This window comes from Pristis pectinata, chromosome 11 (genome assembly GCF_009764475.1).
Source record: "Pristis pectinata isolate sPriPec2 chromosome 11, sPriPec2.1.pri, whole genome shotgun sequence".
Taxonomy (NCBI): Eukaryota; Metazoa; Chordata; class Chondrichthyes; order Rhinopristiformes; family Pristidae; genus Pristis; species Pristis pectinata.
In genome coordinates this window covers 17,127,834-17,144,316 of record NC_067415.1, presented here as the reverse complement: position 1 = coordinate 17,144,316, position 16,483 = coordinate 17,127,834, and the positions used below count along the sequence as shown (strand labels likewise).

Genomic DNA, 16,483 nt, shown 5'->3' with positions numbered 1-16,483 from the left:
TCTACGTTTTCTATATGACAGCTGGTTTTCAATCCATACAAGCACAGTTACTCCAATACCTTGGGCTTTCAGTTTATGTACCAGCTTCTTATGTGGCACTTTGTCATATGCCTTTTGGAAATCTAAATACACTATGTTAACTGATTCCCCTCTATCAACTCTCCCTGTCACATCCTCAAAAAATTTGATCACATTTGCAAATATGATTTACCTTTCATAAAACTGTGTTGACTAGGTTTAATTATATTCAGCTTTCCTAAATCATGAGATATATCCTCTTTGATTATTGACTCTAGCAAGTTGCCAACAATAGGTGTTAAACTAACAGACCCATAGTTCCCCGTCTTCCGTCTTTTGATAGAAGTTTATAAGATTACGAGAGGCATAAATAGGGTAGACAGTCAGAGTCTTTTTCCCAGGGTAGAAACATCAAGTGCTAGAGGGTGTGCATTTAAGGTGAGTGGGGGAAAGTTTAAAGGAGATGTGTGGGGCAAGTTAGGTGCCTGGAATGGGCTGCTGGGGGAGCGGTGGAAGCAAATACGATAGTGACGTTTAAGAGGCTGTTAGATAAACACATGAATATGCAGGGAATGGAGGGATATGGATCACGTACAGGCAGAAGAGAATTAGTTTAATTTGGCATTGTTTTCGACACAGACATTGTGGGCCAAAGGGCCTGTTCATGTGTTATATTGTTCTCTGTGCTATGTTCCCTTTTTGTACAGGGGAGTCACATTGGCTGTTTTCCAATCTTCTGATACCCTCATGGAATTTAGCAAATCTTGAAAAAAAATTCAACCAGTGGGCCCATTATCTCTACAGCCACTTCCTTAAAAACCCTTGGGTGCAGGCCATCAGGTCATGGTGATTTGTCTGGCTTTAATCATCTCTAATTTTGGAGATTGGGATTATATTGAAAGAAATTAGCATATGACCAATAATTAAAGATTTGATGAAAAACACGATGATGCTGGACACACTCAGCAGGCCAGGCAGCATCCGTGGAGAAAAGCAGGTGGTCAACGTTTCAGGACAGTCCTTCCTCAGAACGTTGACCGCCTGTCTTGAGGAAGGGTCCTTACCCGAAATGTTGACCGCCTGCCTTTCTCCACGGATGCTGCCTGGCCTGCTGAGTTCCTCCAGCATCATCGTGTTTTTCATCTAGATTCCAGTATCTGAAGTCCTTTGTTCCTCTAATTAAAGATTTGAAGCATTTTTGCAGCACATTAACCTAAAAGTTATGATATAAGATAGATTGTTAACTTTGCCACCAGCAGCCCAACAAGGCTATTCACCCATAGTGCAATAAGGATTAATTTCACAAAGCTTGCACAGAAAATAGCATCCATAATTAATTTGCTGTTGCATTATTATCCTTAATAAAGCTCTTCATGGATCAAAATACCGTTTAAGTAGCTTGTTTACCATAGCCCATTAACATTTGGACTTGCAGTTTTAGCCAAGAATTTAAAATAATAAGACTAAGAATAAGATAAGAATAAGATCTCTTTATTAGTCACATGTACGTCAAAACACACAGTGAAATGTACCTTTTGAGTAGTCTTCTGGGGGCAGCCCGCAAGTGTCACCACGCTTCCGCCGCCAACAAAGCATGCCCATAACTTCCTAACCCGTACGTCTTTGGAATGTGGGAGGAAACCTGAGCACCTGGAGGAAACCCACACAGACATGGGGAGAATGTACAAACTCCTCACAGACAGCAGCCGGAATTGAACCCAGGTCACTGGTGCTGTAAAGCGTTATGTTCATCACCCTTCTTATCAAAAATGTAATGGTATTTACTTTTCTTCCATAAGGTTCTAAGTGAACTTGAATCAGCCCGTTCTGAAATAGAGCTCTTAAGAAATCAGCTGTCAAGTGAGAGAACTTCAATAAAAAATCTGGAATCCTTGTTGGCATCTAATCGGGAGAAAAAGTTCCAAAGCCAAATGGTCACTCAGGAGAAAGAGACTGAAATTCAGCTCTTTAAAGATAAACTTTCCTTGGCTGAAAGCAAACTGTACGTACTGCATTTATGCATGCTTTGCACTATCCATAAGATGTGAACCTTTTGATTCCTGGAGGTATATTATTAAGTTAACCTTCCTGATCTCTTCCTCACCTCTTCAGTTTTTGCTATGATGCGATTAGCCAAATGAAAAAAATGATGGGAATGGTGTCAGTCTGATCTTTGAGGTTCTTTTGATTTAGTTGTGTAACATAGAGTTGAAAGAATAGATTCTAAATCGCCTGTTAAACACTGGAAATGTAAGATAAATAAATGTTGTATTTAGGTTTGCTTAATTATCTTTGAGGATCAGGAAGCATGGAATTTATTATAGCATTATAGCATGAAAATATTATAGCATGGAAATTCATTGAAACCATTTCCCCCCTGAACTCTTCAAAAGAGACATTCACTTGGCTCCAATCTTCTGCCTTTCTATATTCTGCCAGTTTTTTGTTTATCAAATAATATTCCTGCCATTTTTTAACCTTCACTATGATTAAAATTTCTAATAGTCCTTTGGTGCTTATAAGATTATTTTCCAGATCCTAACAAATTAGAACACATAGCTACTTCAAATTATTTCTATCCTACTCCCTAATACTTCTGAATACTTCCCTAAAATCTAAATTTCTGCTTCTGTAAAATTAGGCCAAATTAAGGGACAAAGTTTTCAAATGTCTTAGAGCATTGCAGGGCTGGAGCATGTTACAGATTTGGAGAGGGAGACAATAGGAGGATGAAGCTCAAGATTGACAACTGTAAAACCAAGGCATTGATAGATCAGTGATAAGCATTAGAGTGAAGGTTGAAATGTGAATTAGAATGACGCCAGCAGAGCTTTGGATATGTTGTTTGGAGGGTGAAAGATGGGACTTTGAATGGAAGAGCTTTGGAATCGGTGGAATGCATGGGTAGCAGTAGGTAGAAAACATGAAATCAGAGGTACAGTGGTTTCAGTTATTATACTAGCAGCCAAACTTCTGGACTATTGATCCAGAGACATGAATTTTGAAACCCACTATGCTAGGTGGGGAATTTAAATTCAAGTAATTAAATAAATTGGATTTTTTTTAAAAGAAGCTGTACGAAACGACTTGATTTTTCCTCAGAACTTATCTGGCTCACTGATGTCTTTCAGGGAAGGAAATCCACCTAAATGTGATTTCAGACCCACTAATGTGGTTGACTTGTAACCATCCTCTCAGTCCAGGAACAATTCAGGTTGGGTGGTAAATGGCAGTATTGTCAGCCGCATCCACGTCTCATGAAGATCTTTTTTTAAAGATGAGAGTTTTGGTAACAGATGAGTTAGGTGGAGAAAAGCAATAGTGAGTATATAGGGAGTGGAAGTTCAGTGCCCCAAGGCAGTTGTATATATAGAGTGCCAAATCCATTGACCTCTTTCAGTTTCACTGCATAGTTTTATAATATGGATTGCCTCCTTCGTCCAATGTGTAGCGTCTAATACTTGTCACAACTTTTGAAGTGGAAGGTTGACTACTGTAGTTTTCTTTCGAAGGAATTATATCCCCTTTTCTGTTGAAAATTGCAAGAATCCAGCCCATGGACTTTCCAGTTATCACAGATAGTAAACTCGCTGATTTTTTTTCTCAGCCACCCCAAATGCTGAAGGGTATTCTCAACTGTAGAACTCTTCTTCCTGAACTAGCAAATGTTCTACAGACCAAATGTCAAATGTTATTGGTTGGTATGGCACAGTGTGCCACATCTTAGAGGGAAAATTCCATAAATAGTATCTAATTTATAGGATGTTGTTCTGCAAATTAATCAAGCAAGATGTCTGTAGCATTAAGTACTCCTGCTTTAAAGTTGTTCACTCTTTCTTTTGATAGTCTACTGCCTGGACTAACAAATACAACACAGAGGAAATATTGCACAATACCACTTAAGGAGAACATTTCACAAATGATTCTTGGTAAATTCTGGGTAAAACTCTTGGGAAATTCTTGGTAAATTTTCAGATCAAGACTTAAGAAAATCAGTCTTTTTAAACAGAATATTTTAAAATTCAGATAGCGCTCCCACATATCAACTCAAATTTCAGTCATTGCATTTGTTTATATATTGGTGATAATGGTTTAGTATATTGATTTTTTAAAAAGTCGAAATGATTCTGATCACCTCAAGGGTCAGTGGAAAACGTATGTGAAAATGCCATATGGCAAGACTGCTATATATTTCGTAACCAGTAGTAGGGCTGTCACTTGGGAAGTCTGCCTAAATTGGCCCAATATTTTCTTTCACTGAACCTGTAGTATTTATTGTGACTCTTCTGGACTATTATAATTTGGTCCAACTAGCAATCCAGGGATGAAAGGGAAGTAGCAGTAAATATTTCACTACCACAAATGTTATACAGCTTCCAGAAGTCAAATAGACAAAGAGGATCACTGAGTCCTAAAATAAAAACAGAAAATGTAGGTAATACTCAGCAAGTTGAGCAGCATCTGTGGAAGGATAAACAAAGTTAGCATTTTGACCTGTTATACTGAGGAAGAAGGTGGCCTACACGTGATTGGAACACTACTTTTACAAATATCGAGTTCTGTCTTTGAAAAGTCAGTCATATCAGAAACAATTTTAGTGAACAACTTAAGGCATCAAGATGTAACATTGTTAAAGTTGCATGGAAACAAGCTGACTGACCAAGGTGCCTTCATGAGGTGGTCTCATTTGCCTGCATTGGACCTATATCCCTCTGAACCTTCCCTATCCATGAACCTCTCCAAATGTCTTTTAATCGTTATAATTGTACCTGCCTCTACCACTTCTCCGGCAGCTCCTTCCAGATACCCACCATCCTCTGTGTGAAAAGCATGCCCCTCAAGTCCCCTTTAAATCTTTCCCCTCTCATCTTAAGACCTATGTCCTCTAGTTTTAGACTCCCTGGGGAAAAAGAATGTGTCCATCCACCTTATCTATGCCCTTCATAATTTTGTATATCTCTATAAAGTCACCCCTCAGCCTCCTTTGCTCCAGGGAGGACAGTCCCAGTCCTATAACTCGAGCCCTCCAGTTCTAGAAACATGCCTGTGAATCTTTTCTACATGCTGTCTAGCTTAATCACATCCTTCCTAAAGTATGGTCAACAGAACTGCACATAATATTCCAGGTGCATCTCACTAATGTCTTGTACAGCTGTACATGATGTCCCAACTCTTGTATCCAATGCCCTGTCCGATGTAGGGAAGCATGCCATATGCCTTCTTCACTACTTTGTCTACCTGTGTTGCCACTTTCAGGGAACTATGTATTTGTACCCCTAGGCCTCTCTGTTTTACAACACTCTTCACGGCCCTATCGTTTACTGTGAACGTCCTGACCTGGTTTCTCTTCCCAAAATACATCACTATGCACTTGTATGAGTTAAGTTCCATCCGTCATTCCTTTGCCCACTTTCCCAGTTGATCTAAATCCTGTTGTACCTTGGAAAACCTTTTTCATGGTCCACTACATCACCAATTTTGGTGTCGTCTGCAGACTTAGTAATAATGTCACCTATATTCTCATCCAAATTATTAATATATATGATAATCAACAGAGAATCCAGCAATGATCCCTGCAGCACACCAATTGTTACAGGCCTCCAATCTGAAAAACAGCCCTCCACTGCCATCCTCTGACTCTACACCAAGCCAATTTTGTATCTAATTGGTTGGCTCATCTTGGATCACATAACTTTCTGAACCTACCTACAATCCGGGACCTTTTCAAAAGCCTTGCCGAAGTCCATGTAGACAATGTCTGCCATCCTGCACTTGTCATTCCTCTTGGTCACCTCTTCAAAAAAACTCGAATTCATAAGTCATGATTTTCCACACACAGAGCCATGCTAAGAGTCCTTGCCTCTCAGAGTCCCCTCCAGTAACTTTCTCACCACTGACGTTAGTCTCACTCGTCTGTAGTTCCCTGGCTTGTCCTTGCAGCCCTTCTCAAATAAAAGCGCAGCATTAGCCACCCTCCATTCTTCCAGTACCTCAGCCATGGCTAAGGAAAATATAAAAACCTCTGCCAGGGCCCCAGCAATTTATTCCCTTGCTTCCCATAATGTCCTCGGATACATTTGGTCAGGCCCCAGGGATTTATCCATCTTTATGTGACTTAAGGCTGCCAGCACCTCTTTTGTAATATCTATATGTTTCAGGACATCACTGTTCTCCTCCCTGATTTCCCAAGCTTCCATGGCTTCCTCTATGGTAAATACAGACAAGAAATATTTTATTAAGACCCCGTCCTTCTCTCTTTACGACCACACTGATCCTTCAGGGGACTTATTCTCTCCCGACTTACCTTTCTGCTCTTAATATGTGTACAGAATCTCATAGCATTCTGCTTTACTTTATCTGCCAAGGATATCTCATGCTCCTGACTGTTGTTCCTTTGTGCTATGCCCAAGGCTTATATATTTAATATTTTGTTTGGCAGGGCTTCTCAATCCCGTGAAATATCTCAACTGAGGAGCAAGGCAGCTATGCTTGAAACGGAATTAGATATGGCAAAGAGACAGTTGGGTACTGAACGATTTGAAAGGCAAGTGTATGTTTTGGTTTGTTTTTCACTCTGTTATAGTGATCTCTATATACATCAGGGGCCCCCAAAGCTCTGTGCTGAGAAGGCCATTTTGGGACAAAGCAGCAGAGGTTGGGCTGCAGTTGTTGCTGGAGCTTTCTTGTGTGCGACAGAATAGCTCAGGCTGCTGGACATGGTGATGTCATAAGACATATACAGCACTCGATTGACATCATGCAGAATCCTACCACTTATAGAAAACCCTTAAGAAAACTGCAGGCAGCCATAACCAGAGAGTTATGGTCTGTTTTGGCAGTGGTTAAAGAGCCCTCCCCTCCCTGGCCCACCAACAGAGAGTCAAAGGTATCCATCTTTTTCCGGGGAGATTTTTAAGTTTACAATGTTATTTTCTCCCTCAATTGCCATTTTTGTTTGGTATTCTCTACCGTTCCCTACCAATCAACTGCGTGATGCTTGATTGAACCCTCTGACAATCTCTCCTGATCTTCTCCAACCACAACCCCATCCCCATCCCATTTGTCAGTAATGCAGTCTCTGACTCTCTGATCTCTGTTATCTGCAGTGGTGGGAGAGACCTCCAAGAACAATCATTTCTACCACACCTGATACCTTTGGGTCATAGGATCATGGAAACATGCCCTCAGGCCCACCATGTCCAAGTTGACCATTGTACTTACCTATACAAGTCCTATTTACCTGCATTTTGTCCATAGCTTCTAAGCAACTATGTGCAAAGAGGCATGGTGTTCTAAGTTTCAGAAGAAGCTGTAACATCCAAGTTCTTTCCCCTAGAGATGGCAGGAATGTAATTATGTGCATGAATGCTAATGGTGGTGAAGATTCCAGCTCTTAAATAAGGGATTTTGCGTTATTGTGATGTTAATCTTGTCCACTTGTCAGCTCATGACTTTTCTGTCTCTTCACCATATAATAGGGTAATTGCGAGCTAGTAATGACTGAAGCAGAAAATCTAGGCCAAACAATTGCCCTTACTTCACAAAACCCCTTGGGGGAGCTGTCTTCTAAAGTGTTGTTTCTCCATAAATGGTTTAGTTAATCTGCAGCAGAGTATTACTGCCCAATTTGTTTGATAAACAGAATATAGTAAGGTTAACTGCTCCAAATTATATTTGTGTTAAAGTTTTTACACTCTTTCTGGCAACGGAGACATTAGTTTAGTGTTGCTTTGTGCTAATTAAAAACACTCTGAATGTACTTTTACAGGGAATGTGCAGTTCAGGAACTTCGCCGACATGGCCCCTCTTACCGTACTACATCACCACCTCAACCTTCTCTCAGTCCAGGTTCACACTCACCTGAACGTTCCAGCCGTCGATCTCCTGATTGTTCCCTAAACAGATCACTGAACAGGTAGCTTTGACGCATTGCATCTGATCATGTTGCGTGTGTGTACAGCTTTCAGGCTGAAAATATTCGGACATTCAAAAATAATTCTCACTTCATCCACTTTGGTTATCTGCTCTACAGGTAGCCAAAATGATTATAAGAAATCCATTGGCTAATCACAATGTAGAAACTCTTGAGAGGGGACAACTATTGGACAATTTGGCCAAATGATTCCTATCCGTTAGTATGCTCTGCATTTACTCTGTAAAAGAAAATGATATTTATTTTCACTGTTGGTTTTGGTTCTACGACTATAACTCAGGACAAGAGAGTTTAGCTGTATTTAGGACATTTAAATGACATTTAGGATCTAACAAATAGCAGCCAGAAGTCCAATCAGCCATTTTGTGCTTTCAAAGCAATTGTTTACACTGTAGTTATGATGCCTTTGGTAACTAAGATGTGTGACAAATGAAATTAATAAGGTAACTCGCATGCAATTTTACTATTGAAATTAGAATCATGATTAGATAGTGATGTGCTCCACTACTTCTGAAAGTGCTGATTCTTTGCTGGCATATAGATCCACAAGCTGTAACCACTCTTCAAAAAAAAGGTTTTCTTCTACAATGAGCTCAAGGCAGTGAATGTTGATGGGTGTTTGAATGTGGAAGCCAGGACAGGTGAGACTAATCTTGGCTTCACCCTACATAAGTACATCTCCAACTTGTTTTCCCCATCTCTAGTCAAGGTACATTGAAGATAACCATTGCAGCCCAGTTAACATGAACAAATACACAGATCCAGAGACCCAGTCTCAGGCATGTTGGTTTATTCTAGGTTGTGCCGTTATCTGCTGCACTGTTTTTAATGTTGTCACGACATAAAGAAATTATTTAAAGTTGATTTTTGTGTTAACTGTTTGATCCTGCCAGTTAGATTCTTTTTAACATTTCAAATTATCTGCAGTCATTCCATCATTTGTACTGAGTGAGAGGTTAGTTAGTTATCTTGCTCACAATGGAACTCAGAGCAGCAAGTGAGCAGATTAGAAAATGAGCTGCTCTATTCCTCTTTATTCTGTGGTGCTAGTTTTTAACGTTCTAACTTTATACCATTTGGTGCCTATAAAGAATTTTTCTGTAAGTAATGTAAGTAAACAAGTTGTTAATTAAAATGTTTTACCAGATTCCCCTGGGAGGGAGGAGGGATGTGGGATCAGTTTTAGATTGCTGTCACAGAGAGGCTCTGAGCTGAATCATTCTCTCTGTATTGGAAAGCTCTGGGCTTCCACAACCAATTGAGAGTTGGTAACTTCATGCAGGAGAGGGATGAGGTGCATCACCATTTCAAAAAAGAATCCTATGGGAACAAAAGCAAACTTTTTATAGGAGTAACCTGGCTTTAATTTATTTTAATAGTCAGCTGCAGATAAATCTATTCCATAAAAAGTCCTGGCGATAAATGTCATCAACATGGTGGGTTAATAATGGTGGAAGTCACTTGCGTTCCCATCATAGCCATGAGTTTAATGATCAGGAAAATGGAAAAAAGAATTGAAATCATAATTTAAAAATAATGACCTAAGAATTTTTCTTCATTTATAAAGCACATGCAAAAATGGCACACAACAGTCTGATACAGGCATCTAGGGAGTGATTTTCACATACCGAAGTGAAGGTGGCACAATTTGTGGGCCTTTTTCATATTTGCAGTTGTTAACCATGCTAGTTTGGAGTTACACAACTAAACCTGCATGATGTACCACTATGGGTGGAGCTTTTAATAGTGTCACTTCTAACCTGGATCCACTCCAGAAAGTAGCATGGCATCTTGGGCTGAACTGTTTGAAGGAATATCAGGGCAGGCATCCAACTTCTCCTACTCTGGATTACAGTTGATGGCCGCAGAGATGAACACCTGGGGAGAGCAGCCCCTCTCCTCCCTACGCACCACTTTAAAACAATTTGAAAGGCTTCTTCTGAGATGAATCTATCAGTGTCTTATAAAAGGGCATAGGTAGGGGGCACAGTCAGAGTCTATTTTCCTAGGGCGGAAATGTCAAATACTAGAGGGCATAGGTTTAAGGTAAGAGGGGAAAAGTTTAAAGGAGATTTGCGAGGCAGGTTTTTTCACATAGAGAGTGGTAGGCACCTGGAACACACCGCCAAGGGAGGTGGTAGAAGCACACACAATAGCAATGTTTAAGAGGCATTTAGACAAGCTCATGAACAGGCAGGGAATAGACGGGTATGGACCACATGTGTAGGCAGATGGGATTAGTTAGATTGGCATCATGGTCGGCACTGACATGATGGGCTGAAGGGCCTGTTTCTGTGCTGTAATGTTCTGTGTAAAAGGGTCAACCTCACAATGGAGGTTAGTTGTATCTCTTGGAGAAGCAATTGGTAGGGTTTTGTTAGGTTCTGCATTAAATGCAAGGAAGCATGCATATGGAAAGTCTGATTGTACGCACATCATGAAGTCCTGATCGCATTCAGTACTCAATTTTACAACTGAGTTCAGTAGTACAAAAATGGGTGCAGCTCAATTAAATCTCTGGACCAATAAATCCATTTTTGTAACTTCAATGACATTGTATGATAGATTTGAAATTAAAATCATATTTTTCCCAGCCATTACTGGATCCTCTAATATAGAATATACACTTTATTTTACTTGCCAATGTACAAATAAGCACATTATGCTCAAAACAGCCAGTGTTTTTCTCTCTCTCTGCTACTTTAAAGTAGTATGAATGAACATGCTTAGTCACGAATAATTATTTTGATTCGCTATTTTCTGCTTGTACGCCTGTGCTTGAACACTATTGAATTGTGTTACAGAGAAAAGGCCTTGGTTTTTCATCTTGCAAGTTCTTAGCAATGATAGAAACTTGGTGCCCAAGAGAGAATAACATCAAAAATGATGATTAGTGAATTAATTATATTATAGGTAATGCACTATCATAGCTGTGAAATTTTAAGGGGTCTTCACTTTGACTTAGCTGATGCATAATCTATATGAATCTTCAGCCCTGCAAACCTGCTCACCATGACCAGGATCCCACAGCCCCAGGAGTGTTTTTGCCTGTCTGGCTCATTAAATGATTGAGAAGTCTTTGGATTTATTTACAGTAAGAGACAGCTGGTTCACTTGTTGCCCAGCTCTGCAATCCCTGATCCTATATTCATATGTAGAGGTAATTGCGGAATCTGAGCCACAATTGGTTTTGTGCTCAGGATCACTATCACAGCTAACTGTGTCAGCCTGCCATTTTATCTTGTTGCATGGAGAGTGTACTTCCAAAACAGAGCAACAACTTTTTAAAAAGAAAATACAAGATGATCTAACAGAAAATGCTGGGGATCCAGCATGGGAGGAGGATGAAACAGAGCTATTTTTTCAAGTCAGTGACCCTTCATCAAGAACTGGAAAAGTGAGAAGCATGTTTTAAGTTGCAGGGAGGGGTGCTGGTGGAGACAACGGCATAAATGCCTGTGATAGGGTGAGGCTCAAAGTTGTCTTGGTGATGCAGTCATTTTCAGTGCCCCCGAAGAGAGAGAAATGAATACTTGTTAATCATGGCTGATCTGTTTCGAGGACCGTAAATGGAGAATGAAGACAGTAGAGAGAAAAAAATACATGCTGGAGCTGTGAGATGCAGAATGTTTAACAAGCATTCCACTTCACTCAGCGCCTGGACAACCTGACAACCTTTTCACAGACATTTCCATTGTTCTCACCACTGCTGCTCCTCTCTGCAATCCAAAAAAATGTTTGTTTTCTCAGATTTTCAATTCTGATGGAAGGTCATTAACCTGAAGTATTAACTCTGTTTTCTGTCCACAGATGCTGCCTGACCCGTTGAGTATCCAGAGCATTTTCTAATTTTAATTCAAATTTCCAGCACTTGCAGTTTTTTTTACCTTTTTAGTTAAATTCTAAGTTATTTTAAACTCAATTTATTCTTGTTTCCATCCAGGGCATCATCTTTGAAGGAGTTTTGACGTTAGTGAAGGTTTATCTCCATAATCATTTGGAAAGGAACCTTTGAAACATACAGGAAGAACATTCCCCATTTCAGAACAATTGAATTCTGTATTATCAATTTTGTTTGAACGTGTTAATGAAGTACCCATACTTTCACCTTATATGCCAGAGAATTTTACTTTGTCTATTGCATTTGCTTTTCCTTCTTGGGATTTAAACAAAGTGCAAAGAGATGCAACTTTTAAAAAGGTTTTCAGTCATTATCACATAATCTATAGACATTTCACTGTCTTGCACTGTAGCTCAACTTTTTAAGTGAATATCATTAACTGAACTTGAATACAAGCAGTTAAAAGTTGCCAATAAATCCATTGAACCAAGGAACTTCTTGTGCACTGTTTTCAATTGTTACTGTTATAAAATAGAAACTTAACCTTTATAAACTAGTTTCAGAAAGATTGTAATCAATTGTACTGCTAACTTTGAAATTTACCCGTAGACATTAATTAACTAATCCTGTGTATAATCAATCATTTAATGTGATTTCAAAAGCAAAGTCTGTGGTAGAACTTTATTGATGCCATTTTTTTCACTGTTTCCTTATTAAGCATAAAAACGTATTTTGCATAATTTTAGCATATTTTGTAATCTACAAATGGCCCATTACTTTAGGAATGCAGTGAAAAAAATTGATGAAAAAGAGCTGGCATGCTCCCTAATATATCTTAGAAATATTAAATTGGTTCAAGAAAACTCAATGCTAACAAGCTCAAGTATCCTGTTTCATTTCTATTGTAGATCCAAAAAAATTTAGTAACATCACTAAGTTACATTGCTAGTCAGAGAGCCCAGTGGTGAGAGTTGTGGAAAATAGAGAATCTTATACAGCTATAGTAGCTGGGAATTCTCCTTTGAAGCTGGGATAATGTACAGTTCAGTACAGTAAATACTGTCCTGAATAAGAGTTTAGTAACTTGAAAAATGTTATTTATGGTGGTGAAATCCAGGAGAAAGATGTGATGGCAAAGATGCTATGCCTGCTGACATAATGACATTATCACAGGCCTGTGAACTGTTAGAAAACAGAAAAGGAAATATAAATAGTAACCTAAAACAGTTTAATAGCCACTGCTAAAGTCATCCGCAGCAATAAAAAGCTGATACAATAAAATTATCCATTATCAACTATTCAGTAATCCCAAATGTTCAGCATCTGCATCACAGGTGGTTTCTTGCACTCCCCTGAAAACTCACTGGAGCCCTCGTTCCCACCCTCCCCTGAAACTCACTGGAGCCCCTGTTCCCACCCTCCACTGAAACTCACTGGGGCCCCTGTTTCCCCCCTCCACTAAACTCACCGGGGCCCCTGTTCCCACCCTCCTCTGAAAACTCACCAGGACCCCTGTTCCCACCCTCCTCTGAAAACTCACTAGAGTCCCAGTTCCCACCCTCCCCTGAAACTCACCAGGACCCCTGTTCCCACACTCCACTGAACCTCATCAGGGCCCCCATTTCCACTCACCCTTAAACTTAACAGATTCACCCAAAAAGTTTATTATAATACTGTATAACATTTAAAAAAGTGAATTTAGAGTGTGTTGGAGTATTAACTGGAATAACATCCAATAGTTCAGAAAATCTGCACGTCCACACCAAAATTCCAACCAGGCCGGATTACTGGAGTTTTACTCATATATCTACAAGAAACTAATTGGAAGAAGTTACTTAGAGGCACTAGGTGACTTGCTAGGGGTAAATAAAGAAAGTGCTGGAAGTAAAGCATACTCTGTTAAAATAGGTCTGGCTACAACAGCTTTGGCAGAATTCCAGGTAGAAGAGAGTGATAGCAATTGAGATGAAATAAAACACCCAGTGTAGCCAGGAGCTTGTTTTAACAGTTTTTCTCATGTGGGAATCAACAGACCTTGATAACCAGCAGTTGGTGTGTGTTCCCTCCCAAATGCTCAACAGGTAATTTATCTATGTAGCATTGTACACAAATGCTAGTATACTGACTTGTCTTGACCTTTGCATGAAAAATAAAATGTTCTACTCTAATGAAAGATGTCACACCGAATTATTGAGAGATACTTGCCAGAATGCTAAGTAAAATTTTACGCTGTGTAATTGCCCAATCAAAATTGGTTGCCAAGCAGAAAAGCAATTTGGACCCATTTGTACAAAGTTAACATTGGTAGTCAAATGTCCCAGGAATGGCATGTGTGGAAAATGGAGACCTTTATACTCCAGTGGTAGTTGGGATTCCTTCTTAAAGGTAGGGTAATGCATATTGGGGCAAATTACAGTGAATGAAATTCCTGGTTTGGGAATTTTCAGTATTGAAACTTGCTGCAAAAGTAGTGAGGCTTGACTTCTACCCCATTAGTGGCCTCTTCCCACTCTCTTTACAATGGACCTAATATAGTCTTCTGGAGCCCTGGCATAAAGAATCTCACTCCCCCTCTCTGTTTTAGTCGGCAGAGCACCCTGAGCCATATTTATATGTAGCCAGTAACCTCTAATTTGTTAAGCTTCCTTGTTCTGGATTTCCACAGCAGAGGAAATTGTTTCTCAATACCTACTCCATTGTACAGGCAAACACAATGCTGACTGCAGAAAAGGAAAACTGACCCAGTTCAATGGTACAGATTGATTGAAGCAGGGAGATACAAGGGGTAATTCAACTGTCTTGTGCTTTTTGGAGGCAAGTTACACAGTGCAGCTTGGCACAAAGATGGGTGGGTGATTGCAGGGCTCTGAGCCCATTGAAGGGCTTTAAGCCAGGGCTCTAACCAGTGGCCTTCCATTCCAGGACATCTGAGACGTCCTCCTTTTTCAGTAAATGGGGTTTCCCTCCCACCACCATCAATGCTGCCCTCACCCACATCTCCTCCATTTCCCGCACATCTGCCCTCACCCCATTCCCCCTCCCCCCCCTCGACATAACAGGGACAGGGTTCCCCTTGTCCTCACCTACCACCCCACAAGCCTCCGCATCCAATACATCATTCTCCATAACTTCTGCCATCTCCAATGGGATCCCACCACCAGGCGCATCTTCCCTTCCCTTCCCCTCCCCTCCCCCCCCCCCCCACGTTCTGCAGGGATCATTCTCTCTGTGACTCCCTTGTCCACTTGTCCCTCCGCACCGATCACCCTCCCACCCTCCTGGTACTTATCCTTGCAACCGCGCTAAGCGCTACACCTGCCCCTACACCTCCTCCCTCACCACCAAGAGTTACTTTTGCTACAGGAGAGGTGGAAATCAAAAGCTTATAATCTTAACTATGCTATTTCACAATGGTCAAATAATGAGAAATCATATGTGTCACCAGCAACTTCTCACTTATTATGTCTCCTAGTTCTGGATTTTCACAACAAAGGATATAGTTTCTCAATACCTACCCCATCAAATCCCTTTATCATTTTAAACATTTTGCATTGATTATCACTGAGCCTCACAAGGGAAAAGAAGCCAAGTTTATACACTAAAGCAAAATGGCAATGCATGATTGCAACTTGCAGCAAAAGCAGGTTAAATAAAAATGCCGAGGATGTTATCATAATTGTGGTGTCCAGTCAATGTGAACTACTCTATGACATTACGGTTACTTGTGAGATGAATTTTATAAGTGGCTATCACCGCTTGAAGCTAACTAGCAGTAATTGAGGCCATGCCTGCATCTCATAAAGAGACTGTTCCCTTTGACACCGACTAGTAGGGGAAGTCATTCCTAAGCAATGGAACAGGGCAAGATTGAGAGTGGGTGCCATGATTTTCAGATACTGTAAAACTCAGGTTGCTCTGCCAACTAAAGTAGAGATAAGGAGTGAGTTTTTTTATGCCCAGGGTTCCATAATCAGGTCCATTGTAAAGCGAGTGAGAGGAGGTCATTAATGCGGTCAAAGTCAAGCAAGAATACTTAGAATGAAGACATAAGTTCCATGAAAAGTTTAGTGACCTCCTTTGCATGATAAAAGTTTGTGAAGAGCAACAAATCTCATCTCCCAATAATTGCACCATTAGCCTCAAACAGTCCTGTGCTATTCAACTCCACTCATCAAGCAACAATCTTCATCAATCACACTCATATCTAGCATTTGTACCCTATGACATCCTCATAGACAAGTCCAACATTCACAGCTATACCTCACAAGCTATCACAACCAGTTTATTCACCAAAGGCAAGAGGATCACACCAACCTATTTGTAATACTCAGTTGCACACTGCGATCTCTCTTGCAAGAGAAGGTGGCACGTACATGCTCCTGATTGGTGGTGGCTAATACCATGACTGTTGGTTTACTGGCCTAGAGAGAATGCTGGCCTTTACTGGAATGACTCACGTAGTCCATGGTTAGTGACATTGCAGAGACCGTTCAAGATGACATTAAGCTCATACCTAATTCACCCTTTCCCATCCAATTTCCGTAGTCCACAATTTCTTATGATTTATATATTGTTCAGACCCAACTTTCCCTGAACAGAAAGGCTTACAAGATAGGCCCTTTCAGAGTCAACCACATTGCTGTGAGCCAGGAGTCACATGTAGGCCAGATCAGGTATAGATGGCAGATTTC

General features: G+C 40.3%; 1 protein-coding gene across 2 annotated transcripts in view; it reads left to right on the top strand.

The window, feature by feature from the left end:
- Positions 1-12,522, top strand: part of tsga10 (testis specific, 10) — a 69,808-nt gene extending 57,286 nt beyond the window's left edge. For both annotated transcript variants that reach the window (XM_052026355.1, XM_052026356.1), the window contains 4 exons: positions 1,818-2,020; positions 6,458-6,562; positions 7,787-7,933; positions 11,895-12,522. In XM_052026355.1, the coding sequence (XP_051882315.1) occupies positions 1,818-2,020; positions 6,458-6,562; positions 7,787-7,933; positions 11,895-11,919 (480 nt within the window). In that variant the 3' untranslated portion in view covers positions 11,920-12,522. The remainder of the gene's footprint in view (positions 1-1,817; positions 2,021-6,457; positions 6,563-7,786; positions 7,934-11,894) is intronic.
- Positions 12,523-16,483: the final 3,961 nt, after the last annotated feature.